Source organism: Terrapene carolina, unplaced genomic scaffold, assembly GCF_002925995.2.
Source record: "Terrapene carolina triunguis isolate 2854851 unplaced genomic scaffold, T_m_triunguis-2.0 Scaffold84, whole genome shotgun sequence".
NCBI lineage: Eukaryota > Metazoa > Chordata > Testudines > Emydidae > Terrapene > Terrapene triunguis.
In genome coordinates, this window is record NW_020664435.1 from 33,793,353 (window position 1) to 33,815,480 (window position 22,128).

Here is a 22,128-nt window from a genome sequence, read left to right on the forward strand (position 1 = left end):
CTAGCCTTCAAGAATGCCACAACATACAACTGCAAAAACTCCCTATTGCATAGCTAGTCAGAATCAGTACTTGTATTTTGCCACCAATACTATGATAATCTTCCTTTTCTCTTTGTTACAGGTAATCATTAAAACATGGTGACCTTTAGGTTGCTTTTGTTTAAGAGCCAGGGAATAAATACTTGCATAAAGCTGGTCATTTTAATGTGCTAGCAGAGAATCCATAACCTGCTCTGGAGGCACATATGCCTCCCCCCCCCAGAAAATTCTAGAAAATAGTTGGATCCATTAGTTGCTGAGAGTAGACCATCATCACAGATCCTTTGCTTCTGAGAGTGAATAGGCCCTAACCCAGTCTGTAAAAGTGGTGATTATTTAGTCCATGATAGAATTGTATTCAATATGGGATGAATCCTGAGGTTGTTCTTCTGGCAAACCTCTATTGAACTCAATGGGAGTTTGCCTAAGAAAGGTGTGAATTAAAACTGAATAAAGACTTGAAAATTTGTCTTCAACCCCAACCTCCATGCCAAAGTCCAAAATGTGCCCACTTGTATGTGTCAGGCCAGAGAGACCAGCTGCTTGTAAGCATATGGTTGTTATGATGGTCAAAGGTACAGGGACCATGAATTAAAGCTCTCAAGAGTGCATATTGAAGCCCCTCTGCCCTTCTCTCCTCTCAAGACAATACCTTGATACCAATACCAAGTTTAAGAGCAGATAGCTCACATAGAGAAGCCTTTGGAGTGATGGGAAGGTCTGCACACAACCAGAATTTACACATTCACTGTATCCCAGGATTTTCATTCAAAGGACTTAATCTTCAGAAAGGGGCATCTTCTCCATGAAGGTTTAGCACAGTATATCTGGACTATGTAATAGGTAAGACGTTGGTGATATGAACTAACAATAAGATAATAAAACAGCTATAGAAATAAGAATAGCTAAAAACTAGTCATAATTACTGAATTATGCATAAATCATATTTGCCTATGCTAGATGGATTTTTGTTAGAAGATAATGCAAAAACAGACATTGGTGGAGAACGTGTATTTGATAAAGCTTTTGATAACGTACTATATGGTTAACTAATGTATGAGGTTAGCATAGCACACTAGTACAAATTAGTTAAGTGAACAAGGCCAAGCTGTTATAGTTAAACCTTAGAAACCTTCTAAGGTAATGAGTACCATACTAAGTATTAGGGCCAAGACTTTGCACTTTGTACTTTAATGAATGGATGAAATCATAAATGGAAAAACAGCTCATGAATTTCATTTTAGAAAAGTATAATGTTTGGAGATTTTGAGTCAGAAATTATCAAAGAAAATCAGTGTTCTGCAGAACACAGAACAGGAGAAGAACATAGGATGTATGGTATAATGCTCATTAACATTATTAACATTTCTGCTTTTGCTCACTCCTGTGCTAAAAATACCCTTTTGTGTTTTATTTCTCATTTACTGGATATAACCACCAGCTGGGAAACTGGATCAGATTTGCTGGGTTCCTTAGCTCAAATGTCTCACATTATATTTCCATATCTGGTGTATAGTAGCTGATCCAGTTTGCAAAGGATGGCCCATGTCTAAGAGACACATTGCCTTGCCTTGATATGCACTATATACAGTATGTGGACAAACAATACAATGTTCTTTCCTTCGGCTTAGCAGACAATCTTTCAGCCTCGTATACAATAAGATTGTAATAGCCTATCTTTTAGTGCTGGAGCAGGAGCGCCGCCAGCTTTTCCGCCGCCCTAGGTGGTGGAAGGTCCCGCCCCGAAATGCCCCCACAGAGGCAGCGGAAGGTCCCGCCATGGAAATACCGCCGCGGTCGCCGCCCCCCAAATCGCAGACCCAAATTAAGCAGGGATCAGGGTCCTGGTCAGGATCTTTCATACTCTAACTCTATGCAGCATCAAGTTTATGGCTTCTTGAGAAATTAATTCTATTTGTTGCTTTCCCAGTCCAGTTAATGATGAGCCCCATAATATCGGGGAAAGGACTATTGTTGAAAGGACTATTGTTGAGTAGCAACCTATGGATGAGAGGTAAGGGAACACCAGGGAATGACTTTTTTGTTCATGAACTTTTTTGGTCAATTGTAGAGCGTTTCTAATGAGCTCTGAAGGGTCACTCTTTAATTCAGCTCCAATTAGAGAAGACTGTTAGCTGTGACAAAAGTCTTTGCAGGTGATGGTGTGAGATACACGAAGTGATGGGGAATTTTCTTATTTATGACAGAGAAACAGAGGCCCTGCTCTATGGGAAGGATATTAATTTGACATATCAGAAACTTTTCATGTTTAGTGACCTACTATAGAAGTTGGAGCAGAGGGGTGTCCTTGTCCCCATTCTTCTGCAAACTAATGTTACTGGCATCTTGGCATAGGGGTGAAGAAGTGAATGGGCCTGCAGGACTAAATTACCCTTTTCCCAAAGTGGGTAGCTACTTCTGAGCTAATTGAAACTCTACTGCTTCTGAGCTACATTTGAAAGGGCAGGGTGGAGGAAACTTGCACTGGCACTTGATGTAGTATACATGTTGTGCATTTAAGTACAGGCTGTTAGTCTTGAGTACTGTCAATCTGGCAGCTTTCAGAGCACTACATTTACTTTAAAATTAAAAAGAGTTTTATTGCTTAAACATTATCTTTTATGATGGAAAGCAGCCAAGAAAAACTGGTCGGTGCATCAAAATGGTGGTTTTATTTTGCATAAATCACAGGGAGAGAGTAGTGTTGGGGGATGGGGGAGGTTGTTGCTATGTGCTGGGACTGGATCGGTTTGAGTTCAGATACAATCCTGACAAGTGGAAAAACACTGAAGGGGGGATATTAATATTAGCTTCACAGGTTTGGGATCTGAAAATGTTTTTGTTGTATATTATTACATATGTTTGTGTGGATTAATTGAGTGGTGATGTGAAGAACTGCTATTGTGTCCCTAGCCTCTGTTTGGCAGAAGCTGGGAATGGGCTGGGAGTCCAGCTGCACCCCCACCCAGGCTCTCAGCTCCCCACTCCCGGACGCAGCTGGGTTCCCCGGGGGGAGCTCTTCACCTGGAGTCTCAGTGGCTCCCAGTGTGTAGTGAGGAGTGGGGAGTCCAAGGTGCAGCCCAGCTCAGAGCTGAGAGTGGGGAGCTGGGCAGGTGCAGCCCGGCAGCTGTCTGCAGCTGCCAGGCTCCCACTCACCGCAGGGAGCCTGGCAGCTGCACCGAGGCTCCAGGCACCCTACTGTGAGCTGCAGGGGCATCTAGGCTCCCTGTGATGGGCAGCGGGGAGCCCAGGGGTCAGCTAGGCTCCTGTCAAGGAGCTGCCTGTGGTTCTGAGAGCCCAGGCTCTCAGCCCCCAACATTGCCCCTCTTAAGTCAGTGGAAACGCTCCTGGTGAGGACGCGCAGCACTGACAGAAGGAGGGTAGTGTGGACATGAACCACCGCAGTATTTACTAACATAGGTTGACTTACATTTCAAGTATAGACATGCCCTTAGTCAACTACATTGTTACCTAGACCCTTACCCAAAAAGTGCTGAGCGTGCACCATAAATTAATGGGTTAATTTGGTGAGTATTCAGCCCCTCCCATATTGGTCCCTTCATCAATAATGTGTCTGCCTTGTAGTTAGAAAGTTGTGAGCTAAAATTCTCTCGAGGGTTTGTCTTGATTAAACGTTCTGTATACCTCTCTTCTCTGTTGGATACGGATGACTAAATACTCACCCTTTAATTATCTGTATCACCACAACACTTTCTGCATTTGACTAAATCATTTCAACAAACCTTTTCATTGCAGAAACAAACCATATCAGTTACATCAGAAATTCTGAATGCTCACAGATCTTGGCATGACTTTTGGGGGAACCACTTTGTCTGAACCCTGAAATCTTGGTATGAAATAATAGCACTTTCCTCCTTGCTGCCATTTTAAGTTGACATCCTGTTAAAATCAGTAGCAAAGCAAGATGTAAAAGGCACATCTAGCAGGACAGCAGGCACCAGCTATGGATGTAGCTAGCCTATATAGCAGTGATTAACTTGTTACAAAACAAATGATAATAAGCAATTAGAAAATATTATCTGTTTCCTAAAATGACAAGTCATGTTGTTCAATAACATCCATTATCGTCTGCATGCAATGCTGTAAGAGCTCCATCCTGAGAAATCATAGAATCATAGAGGTGTAGGACTGGAAGGCACCTCAATAGGTCATTTAGTCCAGTCCCTTGCACTCAAGGCAGGACTACGTAATAACTAGATCATTCCTGACAAGTGTTTGTCTAACTTGTTCTTAAAAACCTCCAATGACTCAGATTCCACAACCGCTCTAGGCCAGTGGTTCCCAAACTTGTTCCTCCACTTGTGCAGGGAAAGCCCCTGACAGGCCGGGCTGGTTTGTTTACCTGCCGTGTCCACAGGTTGGGCCAATCGCAGCTCCCAGTCGCTGCGGTTCGCTGCTCCAGGCCAATAGGAGCTACTGGGAGTCGCGATCGGCTGAACCTGTGGATGCGGCAGGTAAACAAACCGGCCCGGCCCACCAGGGGCTTTCCCTGCACAAGCGGCGGAACAAATTTGGGAACCACTGCTCTAGGCAATTTGTTCCAGTGCTTAACCATCCTGACAGTTAGGAAATTTTTCCTAATGTCCAACCTAAACCTCCCCTTGCTGCAATTTAAGCCCATGGTTCCTTGCCCTACCCTCAGAGATTAAGGAGAACAGTTTTTCACTCTCCTCCTTGTAACAACATTTTAAGTACCAGAAAACTGTTATCATATCCCCCCTCAGTCTTCTCTTCTCCAGACTTAACAAACCCAGTTTTTTCAATCTTTCCTCATAGGTCATGTTTTCTAGACCTTTAATTATTTGTGTTGCTCCAATTTCTCCACATCTTCCTGAAATATGGCTCCCAGAACCGAACATGATATTCCAGCTGATGCCTTATCAGGGCAGAGTAGAGCAGAAGACTTCTTGTGTCTTGCTTACAACACTTCTGCTGATATGTCCCAGAATGATATTCACTTTTTTTTTTCAACAGCTTTACATTTATATTCAGCTTGTGATCCACTATGACCCCCAGATCCCTTTCCGTAGTACTCCTTCCTAGGCAGTCATTTCCCATTTTGTATGTATGCAACTGATTGTTCCTTTCTAAATGGAGTACTTTGCATTTGTCCTTATTGAATTTCCTCCTATTTACTTCATAACATTTCTCCAGTTTGTCCAGATCATTTTGAATTTTAATCCTGTCCTCCAAAGCACTTGCAACACCTCCCAGCTTGGTAACATCCGCAAACTTTATAAGTGTACTCTCTATGCCATTATCTAAGTCATTGATGAAGCTATTGAACAGAGTCAGACCCAGTACCATTCCTTGCAGGACCCCCTTCAATATGCTCTTCCAGCTTGACTATGAACCACCAATAACTACTCTCTGGGAATGAACTGTTTTCCAACCAGTTATGCACCCATCTTATGGTAGCTCCATCTAGGCTGTATTTCCCTAGTTTGTTTATGAGACGGTCGTGCGAGACAGTATCAAAAGTCTTACTAAAGTCAAGATATACCACATCTACCGCTCCCCCGCACACACACATCCACAAGGCTTGTTGCCCTGTCAAAGAAAACTATTAGGTTGGTTTGACATGATTTGTTCTTGACAAATCCATGCTGACTGTTACTTATCACCTTACTATCTTCTAGGTGTTTGCAAATTGATTGCTTATTTGCTCCATTATTTTTCTGGTTACTGAAGTTAAGCTGACTAGTCTGTAATTCCCCGGGTTGTTCTTATTCCCCTTTTCGTAGATGGTTATGAGACACATATTTCTGAAGTTGAATTGAAATTTATGCTTTTATTTTTAAAACAAAATGTCTTCTGCCCTTGGTACAGCATGATTAGACTGTACATTGACCATCTGAATCTAAAGGAGGGATGCTGGATGTTTGAGAAAGCGCTCCTTCCTTCTCCTCCTTTAGGCCGGTAACCCCACATGTAGAGATATCATTATCACTACCCATACTGACCCATTATCTCACACTGATGGCAATGATCCTTCAGTTCAACTGGTTAACCCTTGAGAATTCTTAAAACCAAAAATATTTCACATCTGATTTTAATGAAAATATATTAGTTTAAAAATAAGCTCTGGGTTGCATTTGATCTTTCCCAGGCTAGCTAGTCTTTAATTAGAGTTAGTTTAAACCCTGTCCCTTTAAAAGTATCAACCAGCAAAATGGGGAATCATTGAGTCCTTTCAGGAGCCTGGTCTAAATCTGTTACCATCATAGAACCTCGTCTATGTTAGATATTGAATAAGAAAATTAACATGGGAGGTTTGTTTTCATGGGTCTGATCAAAAATCCATTGCAGTCAATCTAAAGATTCCCATTGATTTCAATGGACTCTGGATCAGAATCAATGTTAGTGGGTCTGGGACATAAGAAAAGTTAATACGAACAATATTTCTAACCATGCCATTCAAGGTGATTTCCAATCACTCTGTGCTGTATTCTTCCTTTACGATGGAATACCAATCACATGCATGACTTTCCAAGTTTACCTGCTTGTGAGCATGGTCATAGGAATTGATGTGGTTGTCAAATTCCTGGTGTTTGTGATACTGCTTGTCACATAATTCACAGTAGAAGTTAGCCTTCACATCCTCCAGACCCTTTGCTGTGGCCTTCTCCTTCTCAGCATAACCCTACAAAGGCAGAGGGAAAGGGTAGCATTCTGTTACCAGTAGTACTGCAGATTCCTGATCTCACGCTTAATTAGCCACATTTTATGTTACGCAATAAGGAGCATTTAAAATGTTAGGTCTGTTCCTCACAGACCGAATTGATGATTCATGGAAATCCACATTGATATGAAAATACATTTTGATCTAAAGTTACTGACATCAGACTTTACTGGACATATTTTTTTTCCCCAGACAGATTAAGGAACCATTCACTCTCTGGACTAATTATTCTTTCAGCCTGACTTAAATATTATACCAAACGAAGTGTAATAGTACAAGGACGAGGAAAGAGCAACAAACAATGAGTAGGTCCTTAATCCCCTTATTGTGAAGTAGAATAATTAAGATGATACAAATGAATGTGTGGCTACACACAGGATGCTAAACCTATTGTTCCAATATCTTTAGTTTGCCCATCCGTGTGTCTGTTCTTTCATATTGTTGCTTAGAGGAAGCAAATTTGTACTATATAGTTGCATACTGGGTCAGATTCTCATTTGTGTTCTGCCCTCTTTACACCAGATGAGTGGCTCTGAAGGGCCAGAAAGCAGCTGGATATGGCCAGCAGAGAATTCTCCTGGGATAGGGGAACTCTCATCTTGAGCAAATCCTGCACCACTCCTTCCTGTACTCAGCTTCAGCATGAATGAGCTTGCCAGGTGGCTGGAGTACACTGCACTCCAAGTAAACTCAGCAGGCATTCAATCCTTTAGGGACCCTAGGCTGTTAGTTTAAACGAACAGCCCCTTGGTGGCTCTGATCTATGACCAGAACTCCAGACAGCAGAGATCCACCCTGAGAATCAACCAGCCATCACTGGCTCTCTCTGGGAGGAAGCATAGGAAAGCAGGGATTGCGATCCATTGTTTTTAATATTTATGTATATATAGATGGGCCAAGGCCTTCAGAAAGAATGGCCTACAGTTAAGCTCCTAAAGCCATACTTAGGCACCTAAACAAATGGCCTGATTTCTAAAGTAGCAGCAGCTCCCAGTGTTGGTCATTTTAAAAGTATCTTATAATATATATATTTTTATTGTCTACACTATTTTATTTAGGAGCTTTAAAAGCAAACTTCAAACAGGAAACAATTATTTTAAAAAAGTTGTCAAAATATCAATTTGATCTCCATTGTCATATTCACAATGAACGATTTGGTGCTATTCATGTGCATGTTATAATACATTGCCATGTGAGTCATGTAATTAAGCATTTACCATAATTATTATATCCATTTTTGGATGGGAATGTGGCACATCATTTTTTATAATGAGGCTTCCACAACTGCACAGAACTGCTGTCTAGTTTCTATGTACCCTCAGCTGGAATGCAAATTTTGAAATCTACATGACAGGAGTTCCAAGGCTTTACTCCATGAAGGTCAGACATTGCACGCTTTGAGACTTGAATATGCATTTTTTTTCAAAGTAACATGGACATGACTTCGCAGGGCTAGATTCACAAAGGGACTAAGGCACCTAACTGCCACTTTAGGCACCTAAATCACAGAATCAGACCCCAGTGGGATTCACAAAACCCCAGATCAGCTGCCTCTAATCACTCAATGCCTAAATTTTTGCAATGAAAGTTCCCTACACACCTATATTACATGCGCACTCTAGCCCCAGACAAGGTATCTGGATGCCAGAGCCCCAGCGTGATGCATGAAGCTAACCAAGGAAAGATAGGTATTCCTCCATCTAACCTGCCTGTGGGGCCTGATCTGTAGGTATGCTCTGAGCTTGCCTAGCGGATCAGACTGCTATGGGAGGCTTACACAAAACTGGGAAAAGGGGTTGAGCTCCCACATAATTTTTAGCCCAGTCATTAAGGTATTCACCTGGGATGTGGGAGATCCCCACTTCAATTCCCTTGAGAGGAAGGAGGGTTTGAATAGGGGTCTCCACACTCTCAGGTGAGTGCTTTTACCACTGAACTATGGAATAGTTTGATGTGCAGGATCCCTCAATCTTTCCTGTGGAAGCTGTTCCACTTTGAAAAATATAAATATAGCATCATTGGCTGAGAGAGAGAACAAGCACAAGAATGGCCCTGTAGCTTGATGATTAGCCCACTCACCTGGGATGGAGAGACCCAGGATCCAGTCCCCCTGCACTAATTATTTTTAAAATTATTTATGCAGGTGGAACAGTGATGTTGAGGGAGCCCCACATCAGAATTTAGAGTGTTTAGAGTGCTCTTCTGAGAGGTGGCCAACACCTGCTCAAATCCTTTCTTCCCTTCTGGGGGCAGGGATGGAGCGGGTGGACTTCAGTAGGGGGTCTCCCACATCCTAGGTAAGTGCCCTAACCACACGGCAAAAAGTTATGAAGGTGGTCATCTTCCTCCTCCTTCTCACCCCCAGCCTCTTGAAAAAAAAATGGCATAGATGCCTAACACCAAGAGTGGGTTTGCAGCTGGGAAGCCCAATCAGAGGCAGACACCTCCATACAGCCCAGACTAAGGCATGCAACTCCCTGAGAGAGGTGGAGCTTAGGACACGCCCCTCTCCTATGCAACTCCCATTGACTATCTGAGGGGGGGATCTGCCTAGCATGCTGGCTTTTATGAATCTCCAGTCTTAGGTGCCTGTCTCCTTATCTCTGGCAATGCATTGTGTGCACATCAAACTCAGCCTTTGTGAATCCCAGGGATTTTCTGGGTGCCTAAAAGTTAGGTGTGACAATGCTGAGTGTTATGCATCAACTCCTGGAGAAGTCTCTTTCCTGAGTTGGTCTGCTCCTCATCTGGCCTGGATGGGATCACTGGGTCAATCTCACCTAATAGTTTTGAGGTCACCATTTAGTTTCCTTTTATTCTCCTATAGGAGCTTTTATCTCTCAGCAGGATAGGGTTCAAGTGCCCACGTGGGAGTGCTGCTCCATGACTAGCAGTAAGTTTGAAGGTGGGGGGGTGTAGTGGGAAATCTCACTCCGAAACTTTGGCATTCCCATCTCACATGCCGTATGGATGGCAACCGCCAGCCCTTCCTATGGACTTAGGCATCCAGGCATCACCAGTGTGACATAGCTGAGTTCCTGTGGCTCAGGTAGCTGGAAAAATTAAGAAGCCCACATGATCTCCCATCACTGAGCAGGCTAATTAAGTCTCAGTACTTGACTGTAAAGCTATTGTAGGAAAATATTCTTGCACTCAAATAGTTAAACTGTTTCATTAGTTATGTGAAACCCACAAAGACCATTAAAAAGCATTTCAGTGATACTTTTTAGCTTTATGTTTCAGACCTATTGTTTTCCTAACATTAATTATTCACTGGGCCGTTGGTATAATTAAAATGCATAAATTAGAATGTGCATGCAATAGTGCTAATTATGCAGAGATGCTTTCCCTGGAAGTCAAGTATTGGGGACAATATATTCTTATTGTAAATTTGTAAAAAATGCAAGTTTCTGACTCATTGGCAACCAGCCACATCATAATTGGTTTTTTTCTGGTTAAGAACTGTCAAGTACATGTTTACAGCTTCATCACTGCGTGCATAGAATAAGCAGCCTAATTGTTTGAGGTGGGCTACATTATTCGCTCTGAAACACAACTGAAACTGCTGTTCATGAGCATTCTAAACTGTCAACTTCATCTTTCTCAGCAGAAATTAATACACAGTTCCCTTACCATAAAGATGTTTTTAAAAAAGCAACAAGGCAGCTTCCAGGTGCATCCGAAGATAATCACAACTACCTCCATTGCCTTATTGCTTAATTATGCTTCTCTGCCGTGGAAAAAAGATATAATTTCCTGCTTGCTTATCGATCAGATGCAGGGAAATTGAATGCTACAGCACATACTTTATAAAGGTCACGGATTTTCTTTCCTCACAAAGGAGTTAAAACTTCCAGTGCAACATTAAATTGTGTATAGTCAAATGAATTTACACTTCCAGAAAACTAATAACATTTCCTCTGTTCTGCAAAGAACAATGCTCATGTTTGGGTGCAATAAAAGAATCGTGTGAAGGAAGGCATGCAAAATCATATCTGACATTTTATCTGCTAATATAAAGCCTGATTCCTTCTTAGATCTCTCCTAGGTAGCTGAAGAAAATAGTAAGAAAAAACTTTATATTATGTGTCTGAGGATCATCAGATTCGCTGGAAATGTGTGTCACAACCTAATAAACTTCATTCTGGGTCACAGGGTACATCTTGGTGAGATGCAGGCGTGATAAAAAACCATAAAGGTGAGACTATGCAAGTTAGTGATGCTTGACACATGGACAGTCTGCAGCTAGCAGCAAGTACAGGAGGGTATGATGATGATGCAATCATTATAAGTAGAAACTCTTAGACCCAAAGGGTTAATTACCTGGTGTATTTGAAAGGCAGATAATATGCTGTATAAGGCTATGGGAATGTGTAAAATATATGTGAATGATTTTCTTGGTAGAAACCTGCAGAGCTGCTCCATTTGTAAAGATAGTAATTACATTCACATCAATTTAGCCCACAGATGCATATTACTGTAATAAATGTTGATATATTGTATTCATTTACAGTGAATCTATCCATTGTGCATTAGACTGGAAGTGCTTTCACTTAGCAGTTTCTTTAGCTGTTGCTCTTTATTGTGAAAATGCAATTAATGGTATCTGACATTTCATTTTCTAATATAAGGAAAATCAATGAAAAATACTTTGTAACTGAGTTTTCAAGAATGTTGCTGATGACACCTAGTCAATTAGAAATCATTTATTAAATTCAGAGTTTGTAATAGATATTTAATAGACTTGCATGGCCATTAAAGAATGCTGACCTAGACAATTCTACAACTTGTTTCTGAAATTGATCACAAATATCTCTGCTCTATCCAAGTGGACTAAGGTGATGAGCAGGTTAGTTCATACAGTGAAACTTGCAAAGGCAGTTTTTTGTATTAGTCTGGGCATTACTATAAATATGTTCTGGTGGAATAAATACAAATTAATGGCAAATTGAAAAAACAGCATAAACAGTAAAGACTTAGGCCTTTTTTGTCTAAACATTTTTGAACTTAAATGTAAAAATAGTAGGCATGGTGCTTTCAAATTAGCATTTCTTATTTGCAGTCAGCAATTCAGAGGAATGTTGTTTAAATGCAGAGCTAAACAAGTGAAGGACTGTTCTTTCTTGAAGGATATAAACAATTGTGCCTGTTTTGAAGTGCTGTTACCGTTTGCTGGTTTAAAGGTAGGTATATGTACCATATCAGAGACAAGGGCACTATTGGAGCCATTGAGTTGTCGGGTTATCTTCATGGAGTTGTTCCAATGTTTCATTAAGGAGCAAATCCTCCACCTACTGACCAGTAGGACTAGCAAGGAGGCACGCTGGGCAGGTGCATAAGGGTACTGGGAGGAAGTCTCCACCAAAGTTGTCTGAGCAACACTGCAGATGCTGCACAGAAACTGCTTCAACCAATGGTTCTGCTGCCCTGTCCCCACAAAGGGAAAGTTCAATGACCGGAGGATCACCCCAGGGCTGGCCTTACCATGAGGTGAACTGAGGCGGCCGCCTCAGGTGCCAGACTGTGTGTGTGGGGGGGGTGGGGGGGGAGCGCCACTAGGACCCAGAGTGTAGAAAATTGTCTGCTGCTGGTGCATATGTATTCTCTCTTCTCTAGATGCACAGAGATGGTGGAGTGCTGTGCTGGAGGAAGGAGGGCACAAGAGACATAACAGGCAGACAGGAGAAAAGGTGAGAGGAAATAACAGAAAGCAGCAGGAGCTGCAGGGAGAGAGAGGAGGAGGAGCCTGTTATGTACTTCTCTAGCACCCCCAGGAGCCTGGACTGATTAACACCAGCTTCTCACGGAGCTCCCTGTTTCCTGCTGCTTCCATGAACCCACTTGAGGAGAACAGGCAATCAACTGAAGTAGTAGGAGCCCATTAGGCCCTTAAGATGCTGATATCTTCCCTCACTCAGGCCCTGCTACCAGCCTGCTTATTTGTCCCCTTCAACTGAGTGATGAGAGCCACTATAGCTGGCACAGAACAGCAGTCATGAGGAGATGCCTGATCTTCCAGTTAGAGTGCAGGTGACCTGGCAGCTACTGCAACATCCATATCTCCATCTCAAATGGATGTAACCATGCACATTCCTGAAGAAAAGTGTAGATCAGAGAAGAGTGTGGTGGAGGCACAAGAAACAGCTGCTGCTGAGTTTAGTTCCTTAAGTCTAGATGATCCAGGAGTGTGGACCCACTTGAGCAGTAGCCTGAGGGACTTCCTTGTACTGCATGGGCCACAACAAGTGAAAAACTTCATGTTCCCCAAAGACAATGCATTACTGGCGTGAAATCCTCAATGGTGACAAGGTGGAGAGGTCATGGTTTATGTACTCAAAAACCCATAATGCTGCATACTGTTTTTGTTGCAAACTCTTCCAGTCTAATGTTCCTGCCACATTGGATTCTACAGGAACAAAGGACTGGAAAAATCTGGCTAGAAATCTGGCATGCTGTGAGAAGGCAGGAAATCACCAGAGAGCATTCCATAGGTGGAAAGAGCTTGAGATGAGACTAAGGTTAAAGGCCACCATAGATGATCAGCATCAAGAGAAGATTGCATCAGAATCTCTTTACTGGCAAAATGTTTGAAAAGGCTTATTGCCATTGTGAGAATGCTTGCTACGGAAAACCTAGCACTGTGTGGCACTTCAGATCAGCTGTATGTGCCAAACAATGGAAACGTCCTTAAAATTGTGGAGCTGATGGCTGAGTTTGATGCTGTACTCCAGGAGCATCTAAGTAGAGTCACCACCCAAGAAAAGTATACACACCACTACCTTGGAAAAACAATTCAAGATGAGATCATACAGTTACTGGCAACAAAAATCAAACAGAAGATTGTGGCAGATCTGAAGTCAGCAAGATATTACTCTGTTATTCTGGACTGCACACCTGATATCAGCCATGTGGAACAAATGACTTTAATGGTGCGTTTTGTAACAACAATAGAACCTAGTGAAAATGTCCCTCCAATGGTGACTGTCAGAGAGCATTTTCTAGAATTTATTGACATTGATGATACTACAGGAGCTGGTATGACAAATGTGCTTCTTAAAAAGCTGGAAGATATGGGAAGTGCGATAGCTGACATGAGAGGTCAGGGCTACGATAATGGTGCCAACGTGAGAGGAAAGAACAGAGGAGTGCAGACACGGATCCGAGAGATAAACACTTAAGCTGTTTTTGTCCCATGCACTTCTCATTCATTGAACTTGGTGGTCAGTGAAACAGCATCAGCTTCTAGTGAGGCTGCTGAATTTTTTAATGTAATTCAAAGAATCTATTTATTTTTCTCTGCATCAACTCATCGATGGCAAATTTTGAAGCAACATCTGGGAACATCCTCTCTGATACTGAAACCACTGAGTGCCACACAATGGGAAACTCAAGTGGAGGCGATAAAGCCTATCAAACACCAAATTGGGAAGATAGATGATGCCATAGTTGTCATTATGGGGGATGATGCTATGACAGGAACTGTTCGTGGGAGAACAGTGGCAGAGGAAAATGGAATCACCAGAAACATACATAACTTCAAATTTCTGTGTGGCTTAGTGTTTTGGCATGACATACTGTTTGAAATAAATGTTGTAAGCAAGAGACTCCAAGGTGTTGACCTTGATATACCTGGAGCAATGGAACAACTGGACAAAGCAAAGTCATACCTACAGTTTTAACCGGTCAGATGAGGGATTTCAAAATGTTCTGAAGAGTGCACAGAAGTTGGCAGAGGAACTTCACACTGAAGCTATTTTCCCACCCATTCAAGAACACAAGAGTCACCGAAGAAGAAGATATTTTGATTACGAGGCACGGGATAATCCCATAAGAGACCCCAAACAACAATTCAAAGTTGAATTCTTTAATCGGGTGCTAGATTGTGCAATACAGTCAGTTGAAGAATGTTTCATGCAGCTCAAGGAACACAGCAGTATATTTGGGATGTTGTATGATATTCCAAAATTCCTCACTATACCTGAAGAAGACCTACACCAGCAATGCAGGGCACTAGAGACAGTGTTGACACATGATGACATGCGCGATATTGATGTGAACAACAAGGAGTCTGGTGGCACCTTAAAGACTAACAGATTTATTTGGGCATAAGCTTTCGTGGGTAAAAACCTCACTTCTTCGGATGCACCAGACTCGTTGTTTTTGTAGATACAGACTAACACGGCTACCCCCTGATATTGATGTGAGTAATTTAGGTGATGAACTAAAAGCCCTTTCAAGATACATTTCAGCAGGATCAACTCCAAAGGCTGTTCTGGAATATATGTGCACAAATAAGATAACCACCCTCTTTCCAAATGCTTTTGTTGCTCTGCGCATACTTCTAACACTTCCTGTAACAGTTGCCAGTGGAGAACGCAGCTTCTCCAAGCTGAAGTTAATAAAAACACATCTACGCTCCACAATGACACGGAGAGGCTGGTCGGCCTTGCAACCATCTCAATAGAGCATGAGCTGGCTCAGACTGTGGACCTTCAGGACGCACTTCAAATCTTTGCAACCAAGAAGGCACGGAAAGCACCACTTTGATTATTCAAACAGATAAAAATGCCAGTGTTTCCTACGCAGAGAAGAAAAGTTACATTTGCTGTTCGTGCATTTGAAAGTTAAGTGTTAATTAAAATTTTTGAACAAGGCATTTTAAGTTGTTAGTTCTCCTTTATTGGGGTAGGTAGCAGAGCAGTACCATGAGAAGAGTAGAACAGGAAGAAGGCAGAATTGAGACCTTTCAAAGTTTTGGGCCAAGCGAGGGAGCATGGGGGAGTCATTTGAGCTCCCCGCCTCATGTGCCAAAATGTTGTGGGCCAGCCCTGGATCACGCCCCCATCCTGATCATGTCTTTTCCCCAAGTGCCTCCGTTGCATGCTGTACCGGCACCTTCTTGAAGCTGTATCATATAAGGGGTGTGCATAGAAATATGCCCCACCCCTTTTACAGTAGAACAACACCAGTTCTGTAAATAAGACCATCTCTGTGGAGGCCTGAGGTTGGGTTTGCCCCTAGTTATGTACATTATGGTTCATATTTTCAAGGAATCTTGCATGTGCAGAGGAGCTTGTAGATGACCAAGGACTGAACAAGCACATGGATTTAGGCAGCATGCCACAAACTTCAATTTTGAGTAAGGTGTTTCTGTGTATCATCCATCTCTAATGCTCATATCTTCACCTATTCCCAGGACAGCTGCAGCTCTGTCTCCTTTCCACTCCCCCCCACCCCACCCCCCCAGCTACTGAAAAGTATATTGAAACGGGGTCCAGGCAGCTCATCAACTGGGCACAAGTAGAAGAATCCAGGAAGTAATACTCATATTTCTGGTCAACTGTATGTTCTAGAACTGGGAAAATGCTGCAAGTATTGGAATACACAGGAGATGATCAGGTTGGCTGTGTCGGTGTCTTAACATGGACATATCTTTTCTGTGAATTTTCATGGGTTTCCCTGATAAGACCCTCATTTGTTGACCAAAGAGCTTCATATGGTTGCAGCACAGGGGATTCTTGATTATAGTTCAACATAATATGATAAATATGATTTTGATTATTTTAATAAGAATTGCTGGGGAGGATTAGTGGTGTAGATGAGGCAAATAAGCAAGACATTGATTCATTAGAGAGTTTTATTTGCTGGCCCTTTATAGCGGTACTAAGTGGCCCAGTAGCCATTTGAAATGCTGATGGGAGATCATCTCCACTTGCACCACCTCACTTGCAGCTTCCTAACCAATGAATTTCTTATGTCTGAGTCACCCTGGGATACGTCGTGAGGCTGCAGTGGAATATGCCTAAAGCATCGTGGGCATCTGAAAATAGGTTGCATGTCCATTTACCAGGCTATGCCCACAACCTGACCTGTATGTATTTGCAAAAACAACAAGGAGTCTGGTGGCACCTTAAAGACTAACAGATTTATTTGGGCATAAGCTTTCGTGGGTGAGGAATACCCACCTGGGGAAGTGAGGAAACAGATTGACAGAGCAAGACGGGTACCCAGAAATCACCTACTACAGGACAGGCCCAACAAGGACAATAACAGAACACGACTGGCCATCACATACAGCCCCCAGCTAAAACCTCTCCAGCGCATTATCCATGATCTACAACCTATTCTGGAAAATGATCCCTCACTCTCACAGACCTTGGGAGGCAGGCCAGTACTCGCTTACAGCCAACCCCCCAACCTGAAGCAAATACTCACCAGCAACTACACACCACACCACAGAAACACCAACCCAGGAACCAATCCCTGTAGCAAACCTGGTTGCCTACTCTGTCCCCATATCTACTCTGGCGACACCATCAGAGGACCCAACCACATCAGCCACACCATCAAGGGCTCATTCACCTGCACATCTACTAATGTTATATATACCATCATGTGCCAGCAATGCCCCTCTGCCATGTACATTGGCCAAACCGGACAGTCCCTCCGCAAAAGAATAAATGGACACAAATCAGACATCAGGAATGGTAACATAGAAAAGCCAGTAAGTGAACACTTCAATCTCCCTGGTCATTCTATTACAGATTTAAAAGTCACTATCATTGAACAAAAAAACTTGAGAAACAGACTTCAAAGAGAAACAGCAGAACTAAAATTCATTTGCAAATTTAACACCATTAATCTGGGCTTGAATAGGGACTGGGAGTGGCTGGCTCATTACAGAAGCAACTTTTCCTCTCCTGGAATTGACACCTCCTCATCTATTATTGGGAGTGGACTACATCCACCCTGATTGAATTGGCCCTGTCAACACTGGTTCTCCACTTGCGAAGTAACTCCCTGCTCTCCATGTGTCAGTATATAATGCCTGCATCTGTAACTTTCACTCTATGCATCTGAAGAAGTGAGGTTTTTACCCACAAAAGCTTATGCTCAAATAAATCTGTTAGTCTTTAAGGTGCCACCAGACTCGTTGTTGTTTTTGTAGATACAGACTAACACGGCTACCCCCTGATACTGTATGTATTTGCTCATCCTTCAGCATATGCTCAGATGTGCAGAAAAATATTTCTTGGACTGCTATATTCATCCAGAGGAAGTCCTCAATAAATGTGATAGTCCCATGATACATTTATTGTGGGATCTCAAAGTAGAGAAGGACGTCTTAGTGGCACCACAGTTAATTTATTGCACCAGGAAAGTTACGTTCATTTTGGGACCTCTATTGAATTTGATAATTCTATATATAAAGTTGACAATCAGCTATCACTACAACTATTCATTGTGGAACAAAAGTAATATTTTCAAAAACACCTAAGTGACTTAACTTAATTCCCATTTTCAAGAGTGGCTGAAAGTCAAAGGGATTTAGGTTCCTATATGCCTAAATCTCATTTGAAAATGGGACTAAGGCTCAGAACTTCAAAGGTATTCAGGCACCTGACTCCCAGTGGAAGTTAAGGCAAATATAGGAGTTAGGTGCCAATGAGAGCTAGATGACTAAATGCCTTTGAAGATCTGGGCCTAAGTTTCTTTTGGTGCTTTTTGAAAATTTTACCCCAAATCTTGAAGTCCTAACTCAATTCTTACTCCATCAAAACTTCCATTGACTTCAGTGAAAGTTTTACTTGAGTAAGAACTAAGTAAGGATTTCAGAGCTTAGGAATTCATTGTATTGAAAGTATCTACACCTATTGCTTTTTTGAAACTGACCAAATGCTATTGCACATTTCTTTAAATGTAGAACTTCATAGAATCTGCGACTCCCTCCCCTCAGGATATTCTAATTTTCATTTGGTTCCACTGCATCTCTCTTCCTTGGAATATCACTTTATTATTGTATCTTCTGCTCAGCTCATTTCTCCAAGCTTGCTCATAGTCATTTAATGGTGAAAATTTATTTTCTCTGATCTGCACTCTGAATCTATATTACATATTCTACACTTGTGAGAATCCTCCATGAAAACAAGTATAGAAAGCAATGTTTAGCATTTATTTGACTCCTCAAAGCCAAAGTTTTTCTGTACATTAACTATTTGCATGGGCAGCGGGTGGAGACCCCATCTGGGGAGGTTAGCCCCCGGCTCTGCCCCTCCACCCGCACCCCCCCCGGGGCCACAGCCCCCCCCCCCCCCCCCCCCCCCGCACCCGGAGGAGCCCGAGGCTGGCTGAAGCCGCACTGTACCTCCCCTCCCCAGACCCAACATGCCCAGGGGAAATTGGAAAAGCATCTGTGTTACAAGACGCTTTAATATGCCCCAGGCAGGTTCCGGGGCAGCTGAGAAGGTGGCATGTGCCTCCTCAACCGCCCTGGAACATTTATGGGGCATAATAAAGCAAAAACTTCGCCACCAAATTTGCAGCCGGGGGTTCGGCGGCCGTGGCAGCACCAGGGAAGGCAGAGCCTCCCCTGGCCTATTATACCCACCGCTTCATAAGGGGAAGATCTTTGCCCTCACTTTGGTATCAGTCTGGAGAACCTGTTTTGGCTTCAGTGAATTACTTCAGATCGGCAACAGTGTGACTAACTAAGAATATGGTCCAATAAGACTACTCCCTCAAGTCAGGGCAACTCGCATGGGCAGAGATTTGCACACCTGTTACGCAAAAAGGGCAAACTAAAAACAAACAAACAAACAAAAAAACTGCAAACAGTAGCGACATCATTCACTTTTTCTTTAGAGTCCTGCTTTTGTGCACACTGTCGATCATGACATTATCATCGGTTGTTACCCAGGGTTTTCAGAACCCAAAGCAGTGGTAACTTAGCTGTTTCACTCCAGGCAGTGTCAGGAATAAATCAATAGGAACACAGCAATTCTGTCTGATGAAAGATGAATACAAGTAAGCGTGCTCTTATCTAAAACTACAGTTTATTACATTGAAGCACACACAGACATAAGCATAGGTTTAGAACATCCCAAATAATTTCCTAGAGTCTGAGATGGTATTGAGTAATTATGGTAGGTCCGCGATGGCTGGTCGCTTCCCTGCCAGGGAGTAAGGTGTCAGGAAAAAGGTCTCTCAGGATAGCTTCAGAGGACTGCTCCAAAGTACACTCTATTATCTAGTCTTATAGCTAACTTTTACAAAACACACAACTCATACGGACCCCTACTGGGTCATCATCTCTCCTAACTCCTTCTTTCCTCCCACTCCCTTTCCCCCCCACACACTCCTGCACAGCAAGCAGGAGTCTCTGGGAGCAGCTCCAAGGCAGAGGGCAGAAGCAGCACATGGCAGTGGGGGGAGGGACAGCTGAGCTGCCAATTGGTAGCCTGCTGGGCAGCTGCAGCACAGGGAACTTAGGGGAGCAGGGAGCTGATAGGGGGGCTGCTGGTCTACCCTGGTTACAAGCCCCCACCAGCTAGCTGCAACGGGCTGCTCTTCCTGCAAGCAGTGGACAAAGCAGGCGGCTGCCAAACGACATTAGAAGGGAGCATTGCGCAACTTTAAACGAGCATGTTCCCTAATTGATCAGCAACGAAACAATGTTAACCGCAACGAATTTAAGTGAGGAGTTACTGTAATATGGTGGCAATTAGCTTGATCAAAATCTGGGGTACACATAACCCTCTAATCCAGGGCAACATAATTTTCCATTTAAAGTCAATTCCTTCAATTTGTTCCCCATCTAATCCTCTCTCCCCTCCTCTTCAGTGATCTTTTTTTTTTTTTTCTTTTTTTCTGAGAAGTCCAGCATTATCAGTTAATCTGAAGAGAGTCAGTCCTTCTCCATTTATCTCTTAGCATTCTAGTTCTTCCAACTGCAATTCTTACAGTACAATACACATTCCAGAACAGCATTTAATAGCCTGAGTGATATTGTATCTCATTGTCTGATACCTGTTTTTGAGCTGAAAACCTACTTGACATAATTTTAAGGTCCTCATACATTTCAACCCAACACTTTGTTCTATGTATAGAACATAATGAATTTTCTCTGATATGTAGTGTCTTTCAGACTCAAGTTAGTGCAAAAGTACTTTACGATAATGAGCTAGATACTGGTTGTGAAGTAACTGTGTAGGCAAATGCAGCATCCATTATGCTCTGAGCAATAGTTAGCACACAACCCTTTTTTAAGTGCCTTCCTCATAAAATATAGGCTAATCATATCAAATAGCTTTTTATAGTCCTTAAACATCAATAACTTAAAACATTTACATTCGCTTCCCTTTAAAATAGTTTGATTCAGACATTGCAGATACTGTAATATTAAAGCCAATTCAAATAGGCCAATTCAATGCCATAATTGACACTGCCTTGTATCTAATGTCTGTGGGATTTCATTGCTCAGAGCCATAGTGGACAACTTGTACATTTGTGATAAAAGACTTGTCAACTATTAATAAAGCCATTTTCTTTTTGCATAATATGTCTAACTTTCTGCAAAAGAAGTGGCCCAAGTAGTGACCGAACTCTACACTTCCCCAAAGTTTGGGAATGCCCATATAAAAAGGAATTCGGTTCAGGCCCATTTCTAATTTGTGGTCATGAAAAGCTCAAAATGGTTGTGGTAAAGTAATTGAGTAAAGTACTCAATTCTGCAGTCCTTTAGGTAGGCAAAATTCTCAGAGGTCAACCAGAGAAATAACATTATTCCTCCCCAAAATTAAAGCATAAGGTTTGTTGGAGATCCAATAAAAACTGTAATAGTATTTAAAATGTTATGGAAAAAAAGGGATCTATTCTGTCCCTTTTAAACCAAACCATATCACCAGCTGACATCACCAGCACCTTAGTCAATTAACTTGAATCTGAGTTGCAATCTTATTTCAGCACTGGAATTGCTGGTTAACTACACCATTCTGGTGGTGACAGAATAGAACGCTGTGAAACCCTCTGTTCAAGAGCCCTTAAGCAGAGGAACAATTACCCAATATTGCCCTCTTGGAGGAAAAGAAAAGCCCAACTCTTTCTATCCCTGACAGGATGTTCAGGCATCAAGAAAACCTTATGGTCAAAAGTAGCAATAACAGCTGACAGATTTAAAGGAATCATCACGGACACTTAATCTTCACCCACTGCCTGGAGAAGATCATTGATCGAGACAACCAATTCAGTCTTTCTGTCATACCCAGGCCTAAAGTGTAATTGACAGTGATCAAGTAAATCTGAGAACTCCACTTATTGTCTGAGTTTTCTTCATTACCTCCTCCTCAGTAACTTTCCTCTAACAGGAAGATTTAGAGATATGGTGATAACTGAGATTCACAGCCTCAAGAGATGGGTTCTTCAGTGAGGACTGAGAGATAACTTCTTTAAGATGTGCTGGCATTGTGCCCTCCTGAAGGCAGGTACTTACAATCAACTCCAATATTAGACTAGACTTAGATTGTTTTTTTGTTGTTTCCAGATGCTGCCTTCACATCCTGTGTGAAGAAAGGGGGCTGGGATTTCCAATGAAATAGACAGCAGAAGCA

At 42.3% G+C, this 22,128-nt stretch overlaps 1 protein-coding gene across 1 annotated transcript in view; it reads right to left on the minus strand.

The window, feature by feature from the left end:
- The window catches only part of ZNF804B (zinc finger protein 804B), a 358,107-nt gene that overhangs the window by 39,790 nt on the left and 296,189 nt on the right, over positions 1-22,128 (minus strand). Inside the window, exon 2 of the mRNA XM_026649347.2 lies at positions 6,560-6,703. Coding sequence (XP_026505132.1) covers positions 6,560-6,703 — 144 coding nt within the window. The remainder of the gene's footprint in view (positions 1-6,559; positions 6,704-22,128) is intronic.